This window comes from Nilaparvata lugens, chromosome 13, assembly GCF_014356525.2.
Source record: "Nilaparvata lugens isolate BPH chromosome 13, ASM1435652v1, whole genome shotgun sequence".
Classification (NCBI taxonomy): Eukaryota; Metazoa; Arthropoda; class Insecta; order Hemiptera; family Delphacidae; genus Nilaparvata; species Nilaparvata lugens.
The window spans coordinates 2,768,452-2,793,694 of NC_052516.1; the positions used below are offsets into that span (position 1 = coordinate 2,768,452).

General features: G+C 34.8%; 2 protein-coding genes across 2 annotated transcripts; both read left to right on the top strand.

The window, feature by feature from the left end:
• Nucleotides 1–403: 403 nt before the first annotated feature.
• LOC120348755 lies at nt 404–5,804 on the top strand. Its single transcript, XM_039439577.1, has 3 exons — nt 404–557; nt 1,868–2,074; nt 5,156–5,804. The coding sequence occupies exons 2-3, from the start codon at nt 1,922–1,924 to the stop codon at nt 5,429–5,431; spliced, it is 429 nt and encodes a 142-aa protein (XP_039295511.1). The 5' UTR covers nt 404–557; nt 1,868–1,921; the 3' UTR covers nt 5,432–5,804.
• Nucleotides 5,805–11,117: 5,313 nt separating this feature from the next.
• On the top strand, nt 11,118–24,603 carry LOC120354092. The gene is made up of 3 exons (XM_039440328.1): nt 11,118–11,231; nt 12,902–13,071; nt 20,698–24,603. The coding sequence occupies exons 1-3, from the start codon at nt 11,118–11,120 to the stop codon at nt 21,320–21,322; spliced, it is 909 nt and encodes a 302-aa protein (XP_039296262.1). The 3' UTR covers nt 21,323–24,603.
• The last annotated feature ends 640 nt before the right edge of the window (nt 24,604–25,243 follow it).

Consider the following 25,243-nt stretch of genomic DNA (forward strand, 5'->3'; position numbering starts at 1 on the left):
TTATTATTTTTATTTAGTTTATCAGAGATTGACAATGGTGTAATAACCGAAACCGGTCTCTCTAATTATCAATAAATCAGTGGTTTTTTGACAATTTCTTAGTCGTTTTCATTCAATAAGAATAGAGTGGAAGTTTGAGGAGTTTATCTCAATTGGGAAGTTAATATGAATTTGCACCTACCGTAGGAACTGGCAGTTCTGTGTTTGTATTTTTGTATCATGTAACGTTGTATCTTTGTATCATTTAACATTGTATCTTTGTATCATGTAACGTTGTATCTTTGTATCATTTAACATTGTATCTTTGTATCATTTAACATTGTATCTTTGTATCATGTAACGTTGTATCTTTGTATCATTTAACATTGTATCTTTGTATCATTTAACATTGTATCTTTCCGTTTTAGCATCATGAGGCGAACTGCACCTATCGTAGAAACTGGGAACATTTTACCCAGAGAGTAGGGGTTTCCACCTGCCCGGTAACAAATGCAGTTCCCATTCATGTTGAAGTCCCTGATTCTATCGAGGACTGGGATGATGTCCCTGCAGTACAGGTAAGCAACTCATTTTTTGTCATCTTACGTGTCTGCAGTTAGGGCTTAATAATTATAGTCTCAATTATTATCATATCATAGCTCCTAGAATAATTGATCATATACAGGGACACCCTAGTCTCAGTACATAATTTGAGCCTTCAAGATTCATTTATTGTCAGAACACTTTAACAAAAATGCAAGACATAGTCAACAATTCAATAAAAAATTTTAAAATATAACAATAAACGTTAATAGACATCATAGTCACCTCGTAATATATACAAAAAAATCTGGTGTGGAGCACTCACACAACTTTCCTTGCCGTTATGAAAATTTATCACCTGACGCTAGTGTACACGCGCATCTCAAGTCTACTATTCAAAGATCCAAGCCAGCTGGTGACAGGACAATAACGCTGGAGACACACGAAGTCTGCTATCTCTTCATAGTGAATGATTTAATAGAATCAACAGTTGCCAACAATTTGCAATTGAAATAATATCATTTTCCCGAATTTCGAGCTAATTTTAAATTCTAGGTGAAAATGTTATTTATTTATTGAGCATAAATTGTAGAGATTTTCATGCTTAATCTTTTCCACTTGGAATTTTTTGTTTAAATTGTATCTGAAGCCTGATAATTTGGAATCTAAAATCAAACTTTGCATAGATGGGGCGGAGCTCCTGGAATTTTTACAGATAATATATGTGACTTGTGGCAGTTGATAGAGCTCAATGCCAATGACTATTTTAGGTATAAATTTGATCAAAATCGTTGGAGCCGTTTTCGAGATAATCTCGAAAAACCCTGCTTTTGACAACATTTTCGCCATTTTAGCCGCCATCTTGAATCGCATTTAATCGAAATTGTTCGTGTCGGATCCTTATACTGTAAGGACCTTAAGTTCCTAATTTCAAAATTGGGGTACCTTAATTTTTTTTTTTGGAAAGCAATACTTTCCTCACCTTTGGTAATAGGGCAAGGAAAGTAAAAAATGTATTGAGAACTGAAGCAAGTCTAGCTACAAAATAGGTGGGAAAATAATAATTGTTCATGCTGAATAAAAAATTATGTGCAGGGAAAAATAGTGGATGCAAAATGAAGAGTACGGGAAATTAAAGTTAGTTAAGCTATTATTGTTAATTAATTTTCTAGAAATTTAGAAATTGGGGTACCTTAATTTTTTTCGGAAAGCAATACTTTCCTTACCTATAGGACAAGGAAAGTAAAATAGCAACCTTGGGAAGGTTCTCAACACATAGCACAATCACATTATTTTTAGATAATTGAAATGTATTTTGTTACTTATCAATCTATATATGTTTTAGAACGTTGTGTCGCCGCTGGACGTTATTCAGCAGAAAATCCTGGATAAACCAGTGATGCGACAGCTGGCGAAAAACGGGCTCACAAAATCAGAACGCAAATCATTCACTTTGGCCGAGCAGCGTCGCTTGGAACGCCTTCAACAAGAGAAGGCAAAGGAGGAAGAGAGAGCCAAAGCACAAGGAGAGAAGAAGGAGAAGAAAGATAAGGTAAGCTACAATTGTAAAAGATTGGCCTACCGTAGGCTATGTATATAATAAGGTTGATTGATTGATTTTATTATTTATTTTTCTATTCGTGGACAGAATCACAAATTATATAAATATGATTAGGAAGGAACAGCAGGCTTGGCCCAAATCTATTCCATTCCCAAATTTTGATAAATTAATAAAATGTACAAAAAATAGGTTATGTTTCTACTGTAAAACGTTCAAGTTCAATTTTCGTCCAAAAATATATATAAGCTAAACATTTTGAATTTAGAGAAATTAGAACACCAAACTATATTTGAATATAACACTTAATTATCACTTCATATTGGATTAATCAAGTTATCTTATAAAATTTTGAACCCAAAACTACACACAACTTTTCTCACTAAGCACAGCTGTTATTCATTGAATAACATTATATTAATATATTATGACGTGCTAGGTCTCGATAGACCCGTTGCACTAAACAACAGTACAATACAAAACAAATAAACAATATACAACAGTATTCAAATAAACAAAATACAGTATAAGTATTACAAAGAAAACCAGTTGACTATTGAAAGTTAAGAGAGAGAGAGAGTGAGAGAGAGTAGGGTCTCGTTTGTTTGCATCAAAACATGTTTACTTGTGGATTGCATACCGGAAAAACGGGAATGATTTAGATATCAAAATTTTGCACATCGATTCTAAAAAATTTCAATCTTGTGCACCTCGAAGCCCAAATTTCAATTTTCCTTTTATGCTTTTTAGAATTAATTTTCAAATTTCATTCATGGGACATGAATATATTATTATTGAAACGTACATACCATATGTTAATAATAGAACTATAATCTAGAGAGAATGGAATCATGAAGATTTTGAAGTAGGCCTAGAGACATCCTTGGTTAATTATATACAGAATTTCAAGTTAATTCCAGTCCAGTAGTTTAGACGTGATGATGCGTCAAACATAATTTTCCTATCCCGTACGTGTATAAGCCAGTTTTTACCTTTATTACAGTATAGATAAGTTCTTCAACTTGGTACTATCATTATAAAGTGACAGAGCACAAAATCTTGTTTAGAAACCTTCCTTAACTTAATGCCAACCTTACAAAATTGGACTGGTTATTAATTTAGTTACCATCTGTTTCGAAGAGAAAGTCTCAACTCACACGCGACTCAAATCGAGAAGAGACTGCGACTCTAGTCTCTTCTCGACGATTACTTCTCGACACTTACGCGACTCTAGTCTCTTCTCGACGCAGTATGTGTTTCCAAATTGTGACACTCTGACCAGTCGATTCTAGTCTCCGCGACGTCACTATTTGAAAACACATGCTGCGTCGAGAAGAGACTAGAGTCGCAGTCTCTTCTCGACCTGAGTCGCATAAGTGTGAGTTGAGACTTTCTCTTCGAACAGATGGTGGCTAAATTAATATCCAGTCCAATTTTGTAAGTTTGGCATTAAGTTAAGGAAGGTTTCTAAACAAGATTTGTGTTCTGTCTCTTTATTATGTTAGTGTACCAAGTTGAAGAAGTTATCTTTACTGTAATAATGGAAAAACTGGCTTATACACGTACGGGATAGGAAAATTATGTTTTTTAATTGCGCGTCGACGTATATACAAGGTTTTTGGAAATTTTGCATTTCAAGGATAATATAAAAGGAAAAAGGAGCCTCCTTCATACGCCAATATTAGGGTAAAAATCAGACTATAGAATTATTCATTATAAATCAGCTGACAAGTGATTACACAGATGTGTGGAGAAGCCAGTCTATTCCTGTATTTCCATAAGGTCTATAGTTTCAATCAGGTACTTGTGGATGAGAATACTGCGTGAGGTCTACTGTTCACAGAACTACAAGTATTCACAGCTTTGCAAAAACATCAGGCTTCTGAGGCCCCTAGATCCCTTGATGGAGGAAGCTCCCTACACACAGAGGTTCTTCATGAATGAGAAAGTTGCAACGTATCACCAACAATGGAAAGAGCATGTTGAACAAATGTCAGCTGATAGTCAGTGTTGTATCTCCAAAAAGCTCCTTGTGTATCTTTTCGTATGCAACACGTTGCTTTTGAGAATTTACAAAAGAGCATCTGTTGCTTAAATATGGGAAGATACATCAAAGCTCCTGGTGTATCTTTTCGGATGCAACACGTTGCTTTTGAGAAGATACAAAAGAGCATCTGTTGCTTATGGGAAGATACATTAAAGCACATTGTGTTTTTTTTCTGATGCAATACGTTGCTTTTGGGAAGATACAAAAGAGCATCTAAAGCTCCTGGGGTATCTTTTTGGATTGCAACACTTTGCTTTTGAGAAGATACAAAAGAGCATATTCTGCTTATGGGAAGATACATTGAAGCTCCTTGTGTATCTTTTCGGATGCAACACGTTGCTTTTGAGAATATACAAAAGAGCGTCTGTTGCTTATGGGAAGATATATTAAAGCTCCTGGTGTATCTTTTCGGATGCAACACGTTGCTTTTGAGAAGATAAAGAAGAGCATCTGTTGCCTATAGGAAGATTCATCAAAGCTCCTGGTGTATCTTTTCGGGTGCAACACGTTGCTTTTGAGAATCTCCAAAAAGCATTTGTTGCTTATGGAAAGATTCATCAAAGCTCCTGGTGTATCTTTTCGGGTGCAACACGTTGCTTTTGAGAATCTCCAAAAAGCATTTGTTGCTTATGGAAAGATTCATCAAAGCTCCTGGTGTATCTTTTCGGGTGCAACACGTTGCTTTTGAGAAGATACAGAAGAGCATCTGTTGCCTATGGGAAGATTCATCAAAGCTCCTGGTGTATCTTTTCGGATGCAACACGTTGCTTTTGAGAAGATACAGAAGAGCATCTGTTGCCTATGGGAAGATTCATCAAAGCTCCTGGTGTATCTTTTCGGGTGCAACACGTTGCTTTTGAGAATATCCAAAAAGCATTTGTTGCTTATGGAAAAATAAATTGAAGCTCCTTGTGTATCTTTTCGGGATGGTATGCGGCGCTGGGTAGATGGGAATGGTGGTGGTGCAGTCAGCAAGGTTTTTCAAGATTGATTTTCTCTTGAGAACTCGCTAACCTTTTCTTTTTCAGAAAACCATGGCGGATTCAAACCTTGCTGACTGCACCACCACCAGCCGTAAAGATAAGCAACGCTTAAGGCAGGAGGAGTATAGAGCTAAGATCGGAGCCAAAGTGATGCAAGAATTCACAGATCAATGGACCAGAGAATTGTTCTCGGGATTAGAAGAAGAAATCATAGACCAAGAGATATCTGAATCAACTGTCGATTGTCCCATTCCAATTTCCACAAGAGCAATAGGTCTCTCAATCCAGGACACTTCTTCTTCTTCTTCTTCTTTTTCTTGACCCCCTCTGCCGTTACAGCGTAGGGGTACCAGCCTCGGTCCATCTCCTCCATGCAGTCCTATCCTCAGCCATTCTTCTCATATCTCTCATTGTCTTGCCTCTCTCCCTCCCCAATTCCTCCAGATAGCCTTCCCAGTTCATCCTAGGTCTACCTCTCCGTCTCTTTCCTTCCCTCCTAGCCTCCACCACTTCCTTTACTGGGCGACATTCTTGCATTCTAGTGAGGTGTCCAAACCATTTGAGTTGCCTTTCTTTTATGTCTTCCATCAGTGCTCTTCTTCCCACTTCTCCTCTCACTCTCTCATTTCGCCATCTATCATGTCTTGTCTTTCCTATTGCTCTTCTGTGGTACCTCATTTCTGCTGCAGTAACCTTACTCGAGTGTTTCTTGAGGGTTACCCAGCTTTCACTGCCATAAATGAGAGTTGGAGCAAACACACAATTAAATATTCTTTTCTTTGTCGTCATATTTAACTCTCTTTTGCCAACCACGGTGCTGTTCAGCTGGAAATATACATTCATTGCTTTTTTCACTCTGCAATTTCTCTATCTAGTTTTCCATCTGCACAGATAATTGCTCCCAGATACTCGTACTGGTCTACCTCATCCAGGGCCTTTCCTTTGCATGTTATTCCACAGCTCTCTCTCTCTCCCACCGCTACCCTCATAATCTTGCTTTTGCTCGTATTCACCTCCATTGATCTTCTTGACAAAACCTTTTCCCATACGTCAATCCCCAGGACACCTTCAACAAAATATCTAAATCACCATCTGCAGCACGAAAAATCCAAGAAATCAACCCAAATTGGCCGTACCAAGTTTTGCTTGCACAGAACGAGCAGCAAATAAACAAAAATCAGCAGTCAACAGCACTACGAAGAAACGCACACATCCAAACATTGCCAACGCCACCAGACCTCATCAAACAGAACGCCGCGCTTGCCGGCTTGAACTTGACGTTAACTGGAGCAGCCTGGCTCTTCGCGTGTTCTAAGCCTTTTCGAGCAGAAGGCACTAATATTGTTCCCATCTACCCGGCGCCTCCACCATGTAATGGAATTGATTAATTGTTGGTTGAACTAATTTGATTTATGATGTAATTTAAAATTTGTAACAAAATAATTAATATTGATTGTATTCAACAAGAATTACCGGTCCTAACTCTCTAGGAGTTGGATACAGAAATTAATAAAAGATAATGCTGTTATATTATAATTGATAAATAAGATGTACTGATCAAATAAATGAGGGGTTAAATATCGCTTGGCTAACGAGAGGTTAAATTTGGATCTTACTCTTTATCTCATGAGAAAGGTTTTAATTGTAAAATAATTAAATGTAGAATGAATACTATAATATTTATTGATAATTTAAAAAGAATTATTTTCAAAAGATAAAATATGATTTCAAATAATATTGACAAGATATACCCTCAGATAAAAATAATATAATTAATTTGGCACTCACTCTACCCAAATGGGAGACCCTCTCAGTAGGGAGAAGTCGGGCTGGTTGATCTGCTGTAGATGTTTCCAGGTCCCGTCCTTACCACCGACTGCCTAGAGCCTCTCATTTTTTCCATAATTTTACTTGTCTTGAATTTTCACCGTCGTCAACAATTTATCTATTCATTGTGAAAATTCATGGCAAATAATAAAAATTATGTAGTTCAGTATCGACTAGGCAGTCGTAGTGAACGGTTGTTTTCTTCAATGCTCCGTATCTGACCGTTTCTTATCTATAGACTGAAATTGACTCGCTGAAAGTTGTTGAATAGGAAAGTTTATAGGTTATATTGTTTGAGCATTGAATTTGTGCCCAATAAAGTTACTATATGGTAACAAATATGGTAATTAGCAAATTATTTAAAGCCTGGTAAATTGATTAATGATTTATTTGAGTTATTTGAGACCTTGTAAATTATTTGCCAGAAAATTAATAATTTATTTAAGTTGTTTTAAACCTGGTAACAAGTATTTGAATAGCAACATAAATAATATATACATCTACATGGAATATATAAATAATCATATTGTATTAAAATAATAGCCAAACAATATTGATAATTGCGAAAGGTTTATAAATAATGTGTATCATTATACACGGGATAGTTTGTGTTCAATAAAGGTACGATACCTAGTAACAAAGGTTTAAATTGTAACATAAATAATATATACAGCACATCGACTCTGAATATATAAATAATTTTATTGCAATTTAAATAATAGTCAATTTAAAACATATTGATATTGCAAAATATTTATAAATATTATATTGATATGTATTATAATACGTAGGACAGATATGTCAGTTGAAACCATGGTTTTAATCTATTATTCAAGTTTTTGTTATCTTCTCATCGAAAACTTTGTACTGCGGTGTGTTTATGTGATTATAGTTATTTTGATGATCAATTATCTTTAATAATATTCTGAAAACTTTTGTCCTGGAATTGTTATTGTACTGTATTGATCTTACTGTTGATCAGTGAGTTATTCCGCTACAGCTAAACTGTGCTGAATATAAAACATGATTCATAATATTATAATTCATATTATAATAATTATGTATTGAAAGATGAATAATTCCTATAATATATAGTTTCTCTAGTATTAAAATTTATTGTTTTATTATTACAAGTCTCTGATATAGAATATTCTACACATAAAATGAGAATATTATGAAGAGCTATGCAAATGAATGCTCTTTCACAGTACTAGTACCATTCAAGTTCTGGCTCTTAGTTTTCAACTGTAGAGAAACTGAACACATAAATAATTTCATTCTTATCTCAATTCCGTTCAACTTGCTGGCAGGTTGTTATCACTTTTGGCAGGTTGTTATTCTGTTTGAATCAATGATGCCTTGAATCTTATCTCTGAATAACTTCTGAATCTTATTGATTATGATGATCCTTTGAATTATTCCTAATTTTGTTTTAGTGTTGTTCGTTTATTTTTTCTAGCAAATCGATCTCATTCTAATGAGAAATTGTAGCCTATGAGTCTACTCTATGAGTCTTTCAGTCTTATACGGTCGGGCAAGAATTATATATATTTTTTATCTTTAATTCTTATTTTTCTTCTCAGTACTTTTTCTTTTATTTTTCCCCTTCTCCCTTTCTCTTATTGCAAATAATTTTATGGATAGTGATTTTGAATGTATATATTTATCCTCAATTGAGGACTTTAACTTTCACTTTAAAAATAATGAGAGTATAACTTTTTTTCACATTAATATTAAAAGCATCAATAGAAATTTTGATGAATTTCTGTTATATCTGAATAATTTGGATACTAAACCGGATTTTATCATATTGTCTGAAGCATGGATCCAACCAGATGTGAATATTAATTTATATAGTATTGAAGGCTACACTACTTTATTCTCATGTAATGATAACAGATGTGGTGGTGTTGTCCTTTATCACAAGGAGGAATTTTTATGCTGCACAGTGACTAGTGAAATTAATGGAGCCGATTCCATTGTCATTGATTGCGTGTGTGGTGGTTCTTGTTTCACATTGGTAGGGATATATAGGTGGCATGGAGTTCCTGTCGATTGTTCCCTAACTGATTTCTGTGGTTTGTTGGAGGGCTTGCAGAGCTCTATTGTAGTATGTTTAGGTGATTTCAATATTAATGTCGATAAATCTGATCGAATTAGTGACCAATACTTTGAGATAATAGCTTCATGTGATTTTGAAAATATAATTGATATTGACACACGTGTGACTGACACCACTTCAACATGTATTGATCACATACTGGTTAGAGGTCTAGCTCCATCTCTTGCACGCTCTGCTGTTGTCGAGGTCTCTATAACTGATCACAGAGCTGTATGTATATCTATGCATGCTGATAGGTCTCAATCTGAGGTGGTTTCACATGAATTTCAGGAAATTAATTATGAAGAACTTACTCGTTTACTCAGTGAAGAGGATTGGTCTACTGTGTACAGAGCTCGAAACGCTGATCAGGCTTACAATTGTTTTTGTAATATTTTGAATTTGTCCATTCAGTCATCTACATCCACTAAGCTTAGGCAAAATAACCATAGACAGAGATTGTTAAAACCTTGGATGAGCAGTGGACTTTGTGAAGCGATTGTATCAAGAGACAAGTTATACAAAAGATCTATGAATGAGCCTGACAATCGTAGGTTGAAGCTCGAATTTGTAACTTTGAGAAACAAAATAAAAAAGTGGATCAAGAAATCAAAAGAAAGATACTACTATGGTCGATTCCAGATGGTTAGAGGAAATTCCAAAAAACAGTGGAAATTGATTAATGAATTGATTGGAAGAGGTACAAAGAAAAGCAAATTCAATTTGATTACTGAAAATGGGATTGTTAGTGAGGATTCAAAAGTGGCTGATATGTTTAATGAATATTTTGTTTCCGCACCCAAGTCAGCTGTTCCTCCTCCTTTCCCTTCAATAGCTTTACATGACTATCACAATTCTTTCAGAGAGCCACGTTGTGAGAGATCCTTTTTCCTGCATCCAATTTCTCCTTTTGAGATAGAGAAAGTGATTTCATCCTTGAAAAAATCCAAGGCCCCAGGAATTGATGGATATTCCTCTGTCCTAGTTAAATGGATGAGCTCTTTCATTAGTCCAGTGTTAGCTTTTATTTTCAACTTGAGCATTTCTGAGGGCGCTTTTCCTAGCAAACTCAAAATTGCAAAAGTGATTCCAATTCCCAAAAAAGGTAACCGAAAATTGGTGGAGAACTATAGATCAATTTCACTTCTTTCTGTGTTTTCAATTATTTTTGAGAAGCTGATTAAAATTCGTCTATTGAACTTTCTAAATTCATCCAATTTTTTCTCTAGTAGTCAATATGGCTTTAGGGAGGGCTTGGGAACTGAGTTGGCTCTGAGGAAATTTGTCTCAGAAATATGTTCAAATATCAATAATAAAGAGATTAGAAGAGTATCAGGTTTGTTTCTGGACATTCGAAAAGCCTTTGATACTGTGGACCATTCTACACTTGTCAGAAAGTTGGAGGCATCTGGAGTTCGTGGTCTGCCACTTGCTTGGTTCCGTTCATATCTTACTGGGCGTTCCCAGGCTGTAAGCATTGGCTTGAGTTCCAGCCCGCTTCTGATGATCGACTGTGGAGTTCCACAAGGCTCTGTGTTGGGACCAATTTTATTCTTGGTTTACATCAACGACCTGTATCTGGGCCCCTTCAGAGGAAGTTTTACAGTGTTTGCTGATGACACGGCACTTTCTTATGGTGCATGTTCTGATGAGGATTTGTATGATCAGATGTCAAACGACCTGCACTTGATTTCCATGTGGTTCGGGTACAATAAATTAAGCCTGAATCTTGATAAAACCATTTATTTGAATTTTGGAATAGCCTCTTCTTTCTTGCTAACCCAACCTTTAAAGTTCCATCATGTGGGATGTACCAGTCGTGACTGTGACTGTGGTATCATCAATCAGTCAAAAAGTGTAAAGTATCTTGGCATTACTGTTGATGACAATTTGATGTGGAAAGGACAGATAGACGGCATGAAGAAGTACCTGCGTTGCTTACTGCATAGAATTTTCAGTTTGAAAAATATGTGTCCAACATTTGTTTTGAGAGATCTTTACTTTGCTCTTGCTCAATCTCGCCTTTCTTATGGGCTGGTCTGTTGGGGAAGTACTTATATAACTCACTTAAGGCCAGTAATGTCTCTGCAGAAGTCTCTAGTTAGAGCAATTGCTAATCAAGAGAATTTTGATTTTCTATCGTCATGCCAGGTTATGAAAATCATGCCTCTGAGGCACCTGTACGTCTTCAAGGTCCTGTCTGAATTCTATTGGTCTAGTGGAAATCAAGGGGCAACTTTGGGACATGAAACTGGAATAATGAGAACAAGGTTCACTGATAGGTTCCCAATCCCTAGACCCAATAGCACTTTCTTTCAAAAATCTTTTTGTTTTTTGCAAGGCAGGTTTTTCAATCATGTGCCACAGGATATAGTTTATGCTAATTATCCTCTTCCTGTTTTCAAGAGAAAAATAAGAAAGGTAATTTTTGCTCTCAATATCGATGTCATTGAAAGCTGGTATCATATTCAGAGATAAGATTATTCATTTATGTGAAAAACCCTTGATAAAATGTTTTAAAATTAGCATGTAAGTCATATTGAGTTATCATGCCTTTTAGTATGTATTCAGCGAGGTTCCCTGCTAATGTTCTACTGTTGTAGAAATTCAATAGGTCTAATCATTTTGAATATCCTCAAATTTTTCAATTTTAATTGTGTAGCTCCATCCCATTTTATACTTTTTTGTAGCCTATACAGTATATTTACAAAATGTTTCATCTTAGCCTAGTATAATTAGTTATGCTCTCGTTTCATATATTATTTGCTTCTTATATTCTTTTTATTTTTGTCAATATTCTAATATTCATTATATTGTTGTTGATATGATACTCCTGTGCGCGGACGGAAAATTTATTTTCTTTGCGCTCAGTAAATTTGCCATAATTATTATGATTTAGTTTTAAATTTTTATTGTATTATTGTTTTATTTACAATCAATATTGTGTTTCCAACAGTATGTCTGTATTTGTTTTTATGGCAAATAAAGTCTATTCTATTCTATTCTATTCTATTCTATTCTATTACATCCCCGGGTCCCCCTAAACTTCGACCCGAAGTTATCGAAAAAACGGCATCTCTCTAAGTTAATTTTTACACATTTCAATAATATTTCAAAAATTAAAGTCAAAATTACCGCAAGCTAAAATTATTATTATTATTATTCACAATATTATTCTAATTGGATATTTATATGTAACATAACTTTCAATGAATACCTTAAATCTATGTGAGTGCCAATTCATAAGCTAAATGCAAGTGATATAAATTACATTATAGTGAACTAATTCATAAAAATCAAACTTAACACATCAATCAAAGTTATTTGGCATTTCAACATGATGGAAAATGTCTTCTGAGAATGAGTTGTGCTCTTCAAATTTTGAAAAATTCAAGTGCCAATTTTCATTTAAGATTTCTGAAAGGTTTAAGTACTGAGGCAGAGTCTCATGTTTAAAAATTGGGATGCTCAATTTAGATAAATTTGTCCACATGTGAGTAATTAAGTTATTAATAGCTGGAGAAGGATGGGAACGGGAGTTGCAAGGATAAAGAGTGCTTATCAGTACAACGCCGTTGTCGTCTTGAAGTTCGCAGTTGCATTCATCATTTTCCAATCAATTCCACCTTGTGGCTTGAGAATCACATCTGTGCATCTAAGTGGTTCCGTACCATAAAAATCACAGCTTAGATAAACGCCAGGACAACCAGGTGTTGTACTGTCAAGTGATCTGGTAAGCTTCTTTTGCCAGTCACTGATATTGCAGAGCCAGGATTCTACATCTGAGACTCTCGAACCAAAGTTCACAATACGTTCCGGCATAATCTCATTAGGATTGATGAGAATTGGTGATTGTGGATCAGCGATGTTCCAACGAGCGGTTGGGATCGGATACGCCACTTCGTCTGCCGAAGACTTCAAAATTATTGGAAAATACTGCAAGCAGTCAGAACCTTCAAAATGACAGAGAGAGAGAGGTGGAGAAGATTTCGCAGCGCCTGGCTGAGCAATTCGTCACGGAGACTGAGACAAGGTGAGTTTTACTATATTTTCTAACAAATTTCAACTTTATTCAAAACTTTATTATGTTGCTTATAGACAGGAAATGTAGGTTATAGTGAGGTCCACGTTATAGTGACAGCATTTGATTAACATTTTTAATTCTTATTAAACGAAAATCCTATTTAACATTTAGGACCGGTTTCCGAGCTCGGGATTTAGCTAAGTTCTAGACTTTAAACAGCTGGAGTCAGAAAATTGGCTTTCCGAGTCAGAGCGTTAACGTAGTTGAGGACTTAAATAGATTCTGGAGTTTAGAGATCATGTTAGACCCTGGAGTTCATAATTTCGCTTTCTGAGTGAAGGACTTATAAGTCCAGGACTTAAACTAGATTCTCGCCTCTTTCCAAGTCAAGGATTTATCAAAAATCGTCAAGTCCAGGACTTGAAACAGCGTGATTTAAACCCTTGACTGGGGTAGGGTTTAAATTCAAGTTCTAGACTTAACTGAGGAAAACACAATTCAGTTATTGTTTTGGAGTAGATAAAAAGCAAAATAGATTCCATGGAATACCTAAATTATTTGGATTAGTCCATCTAGATTCATAATTTATAGTTTGCAAGTTTATTTTGCTATAAAATTGTATCAGAATATTATGCGTAAAAAACTAACCTTATTTTACGAATGTGACATAACCTAAAAATGTTTAAGAAAAATAATACAAGCATTGCCATGGAATTTATATTCCAATATGAATGTTATTAATCAATGTCATATTCAACATATTAAGAGGAGCTGGGTGCAAAAACGACCTCAGGCGGCTGAGGACGTTTTTGCACCAAACGGTTAAAATCATTCTCCATCATTTCAAGCACATGCCATAAAAATCTCATCGCTGTATCTTCAAAAATGACCAAGTTATACGGAATTTTCTGTCAGCATGCTGGCAGACTCTTCATATAATCAGTGCTGAACGTCAAGTCGTTGACTCTGATGGCATCGCAGCACTGCACCTACGGTTTGCTAGGTTATGCTCCAGGTTATTATGAGTATCAATCTTAATAGTTGAATAGTTTATTATTCTAAACAATAGATCAATAAACGTATTGAATATATTTGAGAGACATGACTTTCTGCCTTGAAACTGTTGATGGATGCAAAAAAGACCACAGTGGACTTATTTTCTATGATAAATATTAAAGTAATAAGAAACTATTTATTCATCATTTCAGTAGCAAAATAAAGAGAAAATATTGAATTTTCATTGATATAAACACTTCTAGAGATTGGGTGTGATAATATTGAGAAAAAGTATGAGAAAATCTTTCCATGCAATTTTCTCAAAACTACGTTTTGTGACTAAGGTCTTTTTTGCACCAAACTCCTCCATTCTTACAATAATAAATTATTATTCCAGTTTTTTTTCTAAAAACAAATACGTTTTCAAACTCAATAGCCTAGTGAAATTTTTATTCCAAAATCACTGGTTAGGTTCAATGATCAATAATAGCATAACGTATAATGAAATGTTTATTCATTCACATTTCAAAGGTTTTGCTTTGAATAGGCCTACAAAGAAATCGAAACGTATTTTTTCGCCACACTTGGATGTAATGAGCTGGTTTACGTGCGTCATATGGAGGCCGAAAGTGATTGTTTTCCGACCAGGCCGGTAAAACTTTACAGCCCTAGGGCTGTAAAATGACCTTGAATAACAGCTGATCGTGTCCGATCTCACAAAAATCATAGAGAGATAATCTCATAATGACTGTAATAATCTATATAATTATGTATCGTGAATCGCGGTATTATGTCTATAATAATATATTTTATAAATTACTGTTTCATAATTTAATATTTATTATTGTGTTTTTGATATCAAACAATAGAATACGATGATATATCTCCATAGCCTCAACAATATAATGTTGGCTACATTGTCCATTGTCAGAAAGGTACGTAATACGTATCGCAAGTCTTTAAAAGTGAAGAATCGAATTTGAAATCAAAGTACAATAATTGTATCAATATTTAAAAGTGAGGTAGAGTAATAATTGTTTCTTTTTTATTATCGAATTCCACTTCTTAATGCAATACAATCAACAATAATAATAGGAAAATACAGCAGAGATCTAAAGTTTAAGGTAAGCCTACTGGTGAAACTCAGCCTTGACTAAAAAATTCCTAGTAATTTTTCCGTAATTCATTATTAAAACTTTTAGATAATTTTCTTCAATATCAAACCATATAGAGAAAACATTAGGCCCACTCAAGATTGAATCTTCGAATGTTTTCTCTATGATTTAACTATTTTCAGAGCAATATTTTGTTGTGAAAATGCCGGCAAACCGTCTTCAAGTTTGCCGGTATAGGCTACACTATATTATAGTAGCCTACATACGTTACCTGACTTACAGGCCAATTTGATCAAAAGATGCAATGGCCGAGAGTGTAAAGGCGTGTACTCAAAAGCTCAAAGCTCAGTGAATTACAAACATGATCTAGGTTCGAACCTCGGTCAGTGAAATTTTTTTTTGTCAATGAATTTCGACTTTTATTAGCTATTTTTTATATTAGTTACCGTAATTTAAATTTCAATCAATTTTTTAGATATATTTTGAGACAAAACTGTGAAATATGCAATTATATTAATTTTTTAATCACATTATTTCAAAATAGTAATGAAAATTCTATTCATCCATCTATCCATGAGATATTGCACCAGGCGCAAAGCGCGAGCTATAAAAATTCAAACAATTATTCGAAATTATAAAAATATTGTCACTATTGTAAATTATTAATTAGTAATATTGAAATTAATTGACAGTGAAAGTTGTCATAACCAAGATTCAAACTATCAAAATAGGCTGTTTGAATTTTATTTATTTTTTAATTTCTTATATATTGGGAAGTTTTTTTTTGGTGTGGCGAAAAATAGCGTTCGCACCATGGGCAAAAATGTATTTCCGGCTCTCAATCTTTTCTAGTCCTCGGCCTACGGCCTCGGACTTAAAAACCGATTTCGAGCCGGAAATATCTCATTTTCGGCCCTAGGTGCGAAATATACTATTACTTTCCTTGCCCTACTACCATAGGTAAGGAAAGTATTGCTTTCCAAAAAAATTAAGGTACCCCAATTTCAAGTTTTCTATACGTTTCAAGGTCCCCTGAGTCCAAAAACATGATTTTTGGGTGTTGGTCTGTGTGTGTGTGTGTGTGTGTGTGTATGTGTGTGTGTGTGTATGTGTGTATGTCTGTGAACACGATAACTCCATTCCTAATTAACCGATTGACTTGAAATTTTAAACTTAAGGTCCTTATACCATGAGGACCCGACAATAAGAAATTCAATAAAATTCAATTCAAGATGGCGGAAAAATGGCGGATAATTACTAAAAAACCATGTTTTTCACGATTTTCTCAAAAACGGCTCTAACGATTTTCTTTAAATTTATACCATGGATAGCTATTTATAAGCCCTATCAACTGACATGAGTCTCATTTCTGGGAAAATTGCAGGAGCTGCGTAATATTCTCGAGAAAAATGGCGGATAATTACTAAAAAACCATGTTTTTCACGATTTTCTCAAAAACGGCTCTAACGATTTTCTTTAAATTTATACCATGGATAGCTATTTATAAGCCCTATCAACTGACATGAGTCTCATTTCTGGGAAAATTGCAGGAGCTTTGTAACCTCCTTCTCGTGCATGAGGTAGGTAGGTAGAGCAGTCTATAAAAATAACACATAGTCGAGATATTTCATCTGTAGAACAGCTGTGTTGACGACTTTTAAAAAATCATCAGATTTCACAATTTACACATAGCCCCGGTTGCACCAAAGTCTGTTGAATTTTAATCATGTTTAAATGTTGAGAGAACCAATCACAGAAGAGTTTTCTTTGGAAAGTAGGCTCTTATGATTGGTTCTCGTAGCATTCATATTTGAGGTTGAGTGGTAGAGAGGACTTAAAAGTCCTAACTCCGCCTAACTAGTAGTTCTGTGAACAGTAGACCTCACGCAGTATTCTCATCCACAAGTACCTGATTGAAACTATAGACTTTATGGAAATACAGCAATAGACTGGCTTCTCCACACATCTTTGTAATCACTTGTCAGCTGATTTATGATGAATAATTCTATAGTCTGATTTTTACTCCAATATTGGCGTATGAAGGAGGCTCCTTTTTCCTTGAAATGCAAAATTTCCAAAAACCTTGTATATACGTCGACGCGCAATTAAAAAAGGAACATACCTGTCAAATCTCATGAAAATCTATTACCGCGTTTCGCCGTAAATGCGCAACTTAAAAACATATAAACATTTACATTCAAACATTTAAACATTAAGAGAAATGCCAAACCTTTGACTTGAATCTTAGACCTCACTTCGCTCGGTCAATAAAGATTTTTCCATTTTCATATTTGAAATTTAACAGTCTTTTGTGCAACTGGGCCTTAATCATAGAATATGTTTATATGTTTGTTTCGTCATGAGAATGAATATGGTTCATATTTGGAATGAATAGCTTGCGACTAATATTTGAAAGCTTTTTTAATTCTCCTATTTTGTATTTTTAGTTTTTCTGACTACTTTTTTTATTTTCATCCTGTTTCACTTATTTCCTCTTGATTTCATGCGTTTCATATTTTCTTTATTATATATCTTTCCTCTTTCTACATCTTTCTTACTTACCTATTCTACATCATCACTTTTGTCTCTTTTTCCTTGATCAGCTGTTTTTAGCACATTAGAATCTGTTGGTATTATTCGAAATGTTTCCATAATTATTTAAGAAATAAACACAGAGAAAAGTTATTTGATCAGCTGTTTTGGCACATTTGACATTTTGACAAAGTGAATTCACCCTTTAAACGTCGGTGATTACTTTCTTATTCAATCTTTCAACATACCATAACACAGCTTCCAGAAAAGTATTACAGCCTAAACTCGTTTCAATTTCAATAGATCTATTATAGAGAAAAGGTAGCATAAGAAGATATCCCATGGTATAGGGTGTTTATGTTCCAATTTTCAATGTCAACTCAAGCTCATACTAGTAGTTCTGTGAACAGTAGACCTCGCGCTCATTAAGTTACATTGACCTGTTGTTATGTTTTCTCAAAAATTAATAAAAAAAATTTCAATTAAAAATGTCTAGAAAAAATCCTAAATAAACATAGAGCTTCCAGTCCTATCGTACCGTGACGTGTCGTCCCGGAATGTGAGTGTGAGCGCTGTTATCAGGTCTGGCTGCAACTTTCTACAACGTTGATGGAAAGATACATTTTCAAGATGTTCGATGTTTTTGAACGGTATTATTGTCAACTGTGTACTAACGTTGATAGAAAGATATATTTTCAAGATGTTCGATGTTTTTGAACGGGTAGCCTTATAGTCCACTAGACAGCTGATTTATGACGAATAATAAATTATTCTATTATTTGATTTTTACTCTAATATTGGCGTATGAAGGAGGCTCCTTTTTCCTTTCATATTATCCTTGAAATGCAAAATTTCAAAAAAACCTTGTATATACATACGTCGACGCGCGATTTAAAAAGGAACATACCTGTCAAATTTCATGAAAATCTATTACCGCGTTTCGCCGTAAATGCGCAACATATAAATATTTAAACATTAAGAGAAATGCCAAACCGTCAACTTGAATCTTAGACCTCACTTCGCTCGGTCAATAATCCTATAGTGAGGTACACGTTATAATGGCAGTGGAGAAAGATAGAAGAAAAACGTTGCCGATCCTCTGTCTTGTCAATCAAAGCCTTCTATAGAGGGTAGCTGATACAGGTTTATTGATGTAATATTAACTGTTTATTCTCGTTTAAAATAATCAATTTATTATATTTTTCAATAATTATTCCATAATGAATTACAATTATAAGAAATATTTTGTTAATTAATTATCAATTCGACATCGTTAGAAGACGATCTGGCAACAGAGCAAAGCGAGAAAGAGATAGCGCTATCCGCTTTATTGAATGATAGACAGAGATAGCAATACCATTGCTAATCAAACACTGCCATTATAACGTAACGTGGACCTCTCTATAGCAGTTGTTTTTGGTGAAGCTATGTGACACTGGTAGTCTCTCATTCTGTGCCCTTCTTACACACTCACCCCAACAACACAGTAATAATAGACTGTAGTCGACAGAATCGGCTTGAAATTTGGAACATGAACGACCTATACCATGGGATATCTTCTTAAACTATATATTTTCCTACAGTTACGTTGAAAAGTGGCCATTGCTGCACTGATTACAGAACGCAAAGAATCACTTTTCCGCTCTAGTGCGGGAAAAATTTTTCTGCACTCCAGATTTGCAACATGGCAACGCAAAATACTTAGTAGGTTATATGGAGCAACAGTGCAGCAAAATCAAAATGAAGTTGGTAACAGTGACTGCTGTGGCTGCTATAGTGAGCAGAGGTGCAACCAAGCACAACGCGCTAATTATTATTCATTATATATTATAACCAAGGACAACGAGGACTTTAGGATTTTAGGATTAAGGTTTTTATCAATAATAAAATTACACAGAAAAACATTTGATGCATTTCAGGCAATTTTACCCATAATTACCCACTTTTCATATTCAATGGTAACTGTAGGAAAAACTTAATGTGAAATACGTGCGCTAAGTTCCTCTGCTGCACTCAAGAAACCATTCCGCCCTCGCCTACGGCTCGGGCGTAAACGTTTCTTTCGGTGCAGCAAACTGTCACTTTGCGCACTAGTTGCACAAATAACTATTCTATGTTTCTATTAAGTCAAGTTTTTTTAGGGCCGGTTTCCGAGCTCGGGATTTAGCTAAGTTCTAGACTTTGAACAGCTGGAGTCAAAAAATTGGCTTTCCGAAACTGGGCGTAGTCGTAGTTTTTATGATAATCCTTTTTTTCTCATTTGTGTCATTGGAAACGTATTTCCTTGGCAAAATGAAACATTCCTAAATAATTTGAAATTTTACACTATTTTCTCTTTATTTTATTTGTGTTCAATTTTCTAGTTTTTCGAAATTTAATTTAAACGTGGACTACGGCTCAACTCACACGTACGCGACTCAGGTCGAGAAGAGACTCGACTCTAGTCGAGAGCATTTGTTTTCAAATGGTGACAGTCGCGGAGACTAGAATCAACTGGTCTGAGTGTCACCATTTGGAAACACATGCTCTTGACTAGAGTCGAGTCTCGACCAGAGTCGCATTAGTGTGAGTTGAGCCGTAGTCCACATCTAGTTTCGAAAAACTAGGAAATTGAAACAAAATAAAATAAAGAGAAAATAGTGTAAAGTTTCTTTTGAATTTTTTAGGAATGTTTCATTTCGTCAAGGAAAAACGTTTCCAATGTTCAAACAAGTGCACAAAATTAAGAGGTCATCCATCCAAAAAACACACAAAATCTCGAATTTGTAGGTTAAATTCTGATTGGAGTCGCATTAGTTGAGTTGAGCCCCGTTTCGGAAAGTCAATTTTCCGACTCCAGCTGTTTGGAAGTCTAGGACTTAGCTGAATCCCGAGCTCGGAAAACTGCCCTTAGAGTTATAAAAACCGGGCATAAGTTATTATACTGTATTAGAGATGGTCTTACAATACTCAGTGTATTAAAGATTGTCTCATACACTTGCTTTAATTGCAGATTCGGAAAGAGCTCCTACTATCCTGACTGTTATGTGGGCGGTTACCGCCTACCTTCCTCCAGTAACAGAGAGAGACAAAGCTGCTCTTTTGAGCAAAGAGAGAGAGAAAATGAGTGTCCAGAAAACGCGATTTATGCCGGAAGGGGTTATGACGTCGATTATTATGGGGGGTACACAGGAGGTTATGGCGAGAATTATGAGGACGCTGAAGAGGAGGAGAAGGGAAAACCAATCATGCCGAGATGGTATCGGGAGACAGAGGAGGGAGTGAGTGAGGGGATGGAGAGAGGAGAAGGTATGCGTAATCCGGGACTAAATACAGTACATAGCTCAGGTCAGGAACTAGAAAAAGAACGTAACCCGGCGCAAGCTAGACTGTTAAGGTTGAAGGAGGCATACGAGGCGGAATCCCTGAAGAAAAACGCGGCGTTTTCCGGGACACTAGAGAAGGAAAACTTGGGAAATCCACAACCAGCAACAAGTGAGAGAGGCGTGAAATCTTCTTCTTCGGCTTCTTCTTCAGTTCCAGTGAGAGAGTACATGACCGAAATTGATGATGAAGGATTTTTGGAGCTGCTGGTCTCCAAGGGTCGAGGGCGCGGCCGAGGAATTATTACAGGTTAAGGTTCACGGACTGGATTAAGGGTGCGGCCATACGAGGCGTTTTCTCGATCGACACATCAGGATAGAAAGTATTACAGGTTAAGGTTCATGGACTCGATTAAGGGTGCGGCCATAAGAGGCGTTTTCTCGGTCGACACATCAGGATAGAAAGTATTACAGGTTAAGGTTCACGGACTGGATTAAGGGTGCGGCCATAAGAGGCGTTTTCTCGGTCGACACATCAGGATAGAAAGTATTACAGGTTAAGGTTCACGGACTGGATTGAGAGTGCTGCCATACGAGGTGTTTTCTCGGTCGACACATCAGGATAGAAAGTATTACAGGTTAAGGTTCACGGACTGGATTGAGAGTGCTGCCATACGAGGCGTTTTCTCGGTCGGCACAACAGGATAGGAAGTATTACAGGTTAAGGTTCACGTACTGGATTGAGGGTGCTGCCATACGAGGCGTTTTTTCGGTCGGCACAACAGGATAGGAAGCTCTGCGATTGGCTGATCACAGATAATAATAATTTTTATTAATGGAGACGACAACAGGCAGGAAACCATTTTGCCTGCTTCACACAGTACAATATTTTCAAGATATACAATTTGAACTACAAGAAGATAAAAAAATGAAAGAACTATACAATTAATATGAAATAATACAAATGATCACTGAAAAAATCGTAAACAATAATAATTGATTATCAGAATAATAATTTAACAAAATAGAATAAATATTAATAATAGATAAGAAAAAAGAGAGAAAAAAGAAGAAAGATAATTAATTATTAAGGAAATAAATCTTTTTTTTGTCGGCACAACAGATAGGTCGGTACCTTTGCGATTGACTGATCACATATAATGAATAAATAATAATCAAATAAACCATTGGTTGATTTAGCTACAATCGGAGAGCTTCTCGTCCTATTGACTGAGAAAATGCCTCGTATGGCTTGGCCCTAATGGCGCGGTCACACAGAGTGATCTGCGATCCTATTGGTTTCTATATCTTAATCTAATTGCAATAATGAGCAAAACCGTGCTTATTTTTCATATGTATAAATGATATATTTTTCTAAATCGCGTAAGGTCTATCTTAGATATAGATAAACCTGTAAGAGAGCGATCTTTATGTATAGAAACCAATAGGAGAGCGATCTTTATTTATATAGATATCTTATTTAATGATATATTTTTCTAAATCGCGTAAGGTCTATCTTCGATATAGATATAGAAACCTGTAGGAGAGCGATCTCTATGTATAGAAACCTATAGGAGAGTGATATCTATTGAAATCTATCTTTATCAATGGCAATACCATACTTGCTTTTCTCATATAATTGAATGTTATCTTCATCTATGATATAGATACAAAAACATATAGGAGAGTGATCTATATTCATACAATTTAGAGAAAATAGTTTTCTCTACAGGAATACACTGAGTGTGCTATAGGTTTCTATATCGACTGTAAATCTTAGGTTTATTAAAGCCATAGTAGAGTGATCTATAAAGTATAGAAACCTGTAAGAGAGTGCTATTGGTTGAACACAGACTGATATTCGATCCTAATATCTATAATCTAAATCGCATACCTCAGTCGGTATATCTGCATACCTTAGACTGTACATAGAAACCTATTGTAGAGCGATCTCTATGTGAAGAAACCCACGATTCATATGCATAGATAACCTGCTATAGGATAAAATTCATATGTATAGATAACCTGCTATAGGATCATAGAGTGATCTCCGATCCTTTAGGTTTCTAATCTATTTCGCATTAGTATCTTAGATACTAATATCATAGAGAAACAATAGCATAAGTTGATTCTATAATAAGTTACGCTATTGTTTCTCTATGCTAATATACTCAGTGTGACCGGGCCCCAAAATTATTTCGGACTGGTGTAATTTTGTTTTATGTATTGATAATGTAAGAAAAACTATCGATTTCAGGAATAGATTTGAGATCTTATGAATTTATATTCCATACTTTGATGTGCGGAAATTTAGTTTAGGTTTTTTCAGGAATCCTATTTGGATTTACGAAGATTTATTTTAGGTTTTAGTCTACGGCTGTTTAAAAGTGATGTATTTTGTGTAATTTTGAAGTAAGTCCTTCTAACATGTATTTGATGCTCAATGTTTTCAGGACTTTACTTTAGTGATTTCAGAATTATGTATTTTATCAAGTGTGTATGGAAATCAAGGCTTATCAAGGCTCATGAGCAGCTTTCTTTGGATGTGAATTTTGTATTTAAGGTTACAGGACTTGACTGTGTCTGTTCAGAAATGTATTGATTTACTGCAAATGTTTGTAAATACAAATATGTATTTTTGTAGTATTAGTTTTTTTAGCACTCGTATAAGAAAATAATAAGCTTTTGTACACGATTTGAAAGTTGTTATCTGCCGCTTTTAACCAAGTGACACAAACATTTGTTACAAATTTTGGTGAAATAACTGTTGCTGTAAACCCCAAAGTTTTCTTTAAATTGATATAACTTTGTAATTTCATGTATTCATTGGTTCAATCATGTTCAACTCATTGAAATTTAAATTGCATCATAGTTATGCATATCTTGACCAAGCGACATACTAGAGAAAAAGTGGCAAATTCATATATTTAACACAAGTTTAATATCCAACTTGAGGGGTTGCAAAATCTGTTCATATTCAATAATTTATAGAACAGTCATGAAAGGCGAAATTTAGTCATTAAATTTAAATATTTCAAAGTCATTGAAATGGGCACAAAGTCAGGTTATCTGCCAATGCACCATGTTTCACTAATAATTCTTGTCTTCAACCAAATTCGGTTCTGTTTTTTTTAAATTGTTGATACAAAAATTCAATCATTGTCCAAATTAATAGTTTGAAAGTTTAACAATATTCTCCTAATTCACTGTAGTAAAATACATTTTGCACCAAAATTATTGTAATGTTTGAAAATAGTTGTTACCAAAGACACAGTTTTCTGTAGTTTAACAGGACAAATTTGAAATTTTTTACAATGATTTTAATCGTAAATTATGTCGAACTATAACACTACTGTACAAAATAATTTCAGAATATACCACTATTTCAAATTGCGTTCAATTGAGTAGTACATCTAAGTCTAGTTAGTTTTGTTGACTTGAGGCATGATATATTGTTGAAATAATGACAAATTCCACTTGATGAATGTTACTGTGCTGTAAGGTAGGCTAAATACAGTAACTGGTGCTCTATTCAAAGTTTAATTGATACTGATTGATTGATTTGTTGCCTTTATTTGAAAGCAATGAGGGCGAAGTTAGGGCACATCCGGCTCTCTCACACACTTAACCCTCAAATATTGGGAGTGATATTGGTGGCTTGAGTATTGAAAGTGTATCTTTGATTAAACATATTGAAACGTGTTGGGTTTTGCATTAATTTAGAAAGTATAAAGTTAATTTGTGAAATGTTTTTAAATAATGACACTGTATTTGGATAGATAGTACATCGGTGAATTGATTATTCATTATTAATTGTATCAATTAATACATTAATAAATTTTGAGTTGAAGTAATTAATTTTAATGCTGATGAACAAATAAGAGAAAACAAATGTCTTATACAAATAGAGAGTTTTGTTTTCCATTAACAATGAGTTGCCATATCTGTATCTTTCAGGATATAGAGCAATTATTATTATTATTATTATTTCTTGTAGAGAATTTTATTTTCACAGTTAATTACATATTAAAAACAATTTCAGCTTGATTTTCATTTTCTTATAATGTTTTCGAAATATTTCAAACAGCCAACCAATAAACTTACTTCAGTTTTCTTATAATGTTTTCGAAATATTTCAAACAGTCAACCAATAAACTTACTTCAGTTTAAATCTACAAATGATATTCTACATAATGATTTGAGCTTTCAAATTTATGCAAACATTCGTTACTGTAT

Coding starts and splice junctions, on each gene's coding strand:
- LOC120348755 (XM_039439577.1), top strand. CDS start 1,922: ATGCGACAGCTGGCGAAAAACGGGCTCACAAAATCAGAACGCAAATCA. Junction 2,075..5,155: donor AGAAGGAGAAGAAAGATAAG/GTAAGCTACAAT, acceptor TTTCTTTTTCAG/AAAACCATGGCGGATTCAAA.
- LOC120354092 (XM_039440328.1), top strand. CDS start 11,118: ATGTCTCTGCAGAAGTCTCTAGTTAGAGCAATTGCTAATCAAGAGAAT. Junction 11,232..12,901: donor GGCACCTGTACGTCTTCAAG/GTCCTGTCTGAA, acceptor ATTGTGGATCAG/CGATGTTCCAACGAGCGGTT. Junction 13,072..20,697: donor GTCACGGAGACTGAGACAAG/GTGAGTTTTACT, acceptor CTTTAATTGCAG/ATTCGGAAAGAGCTCCTACT.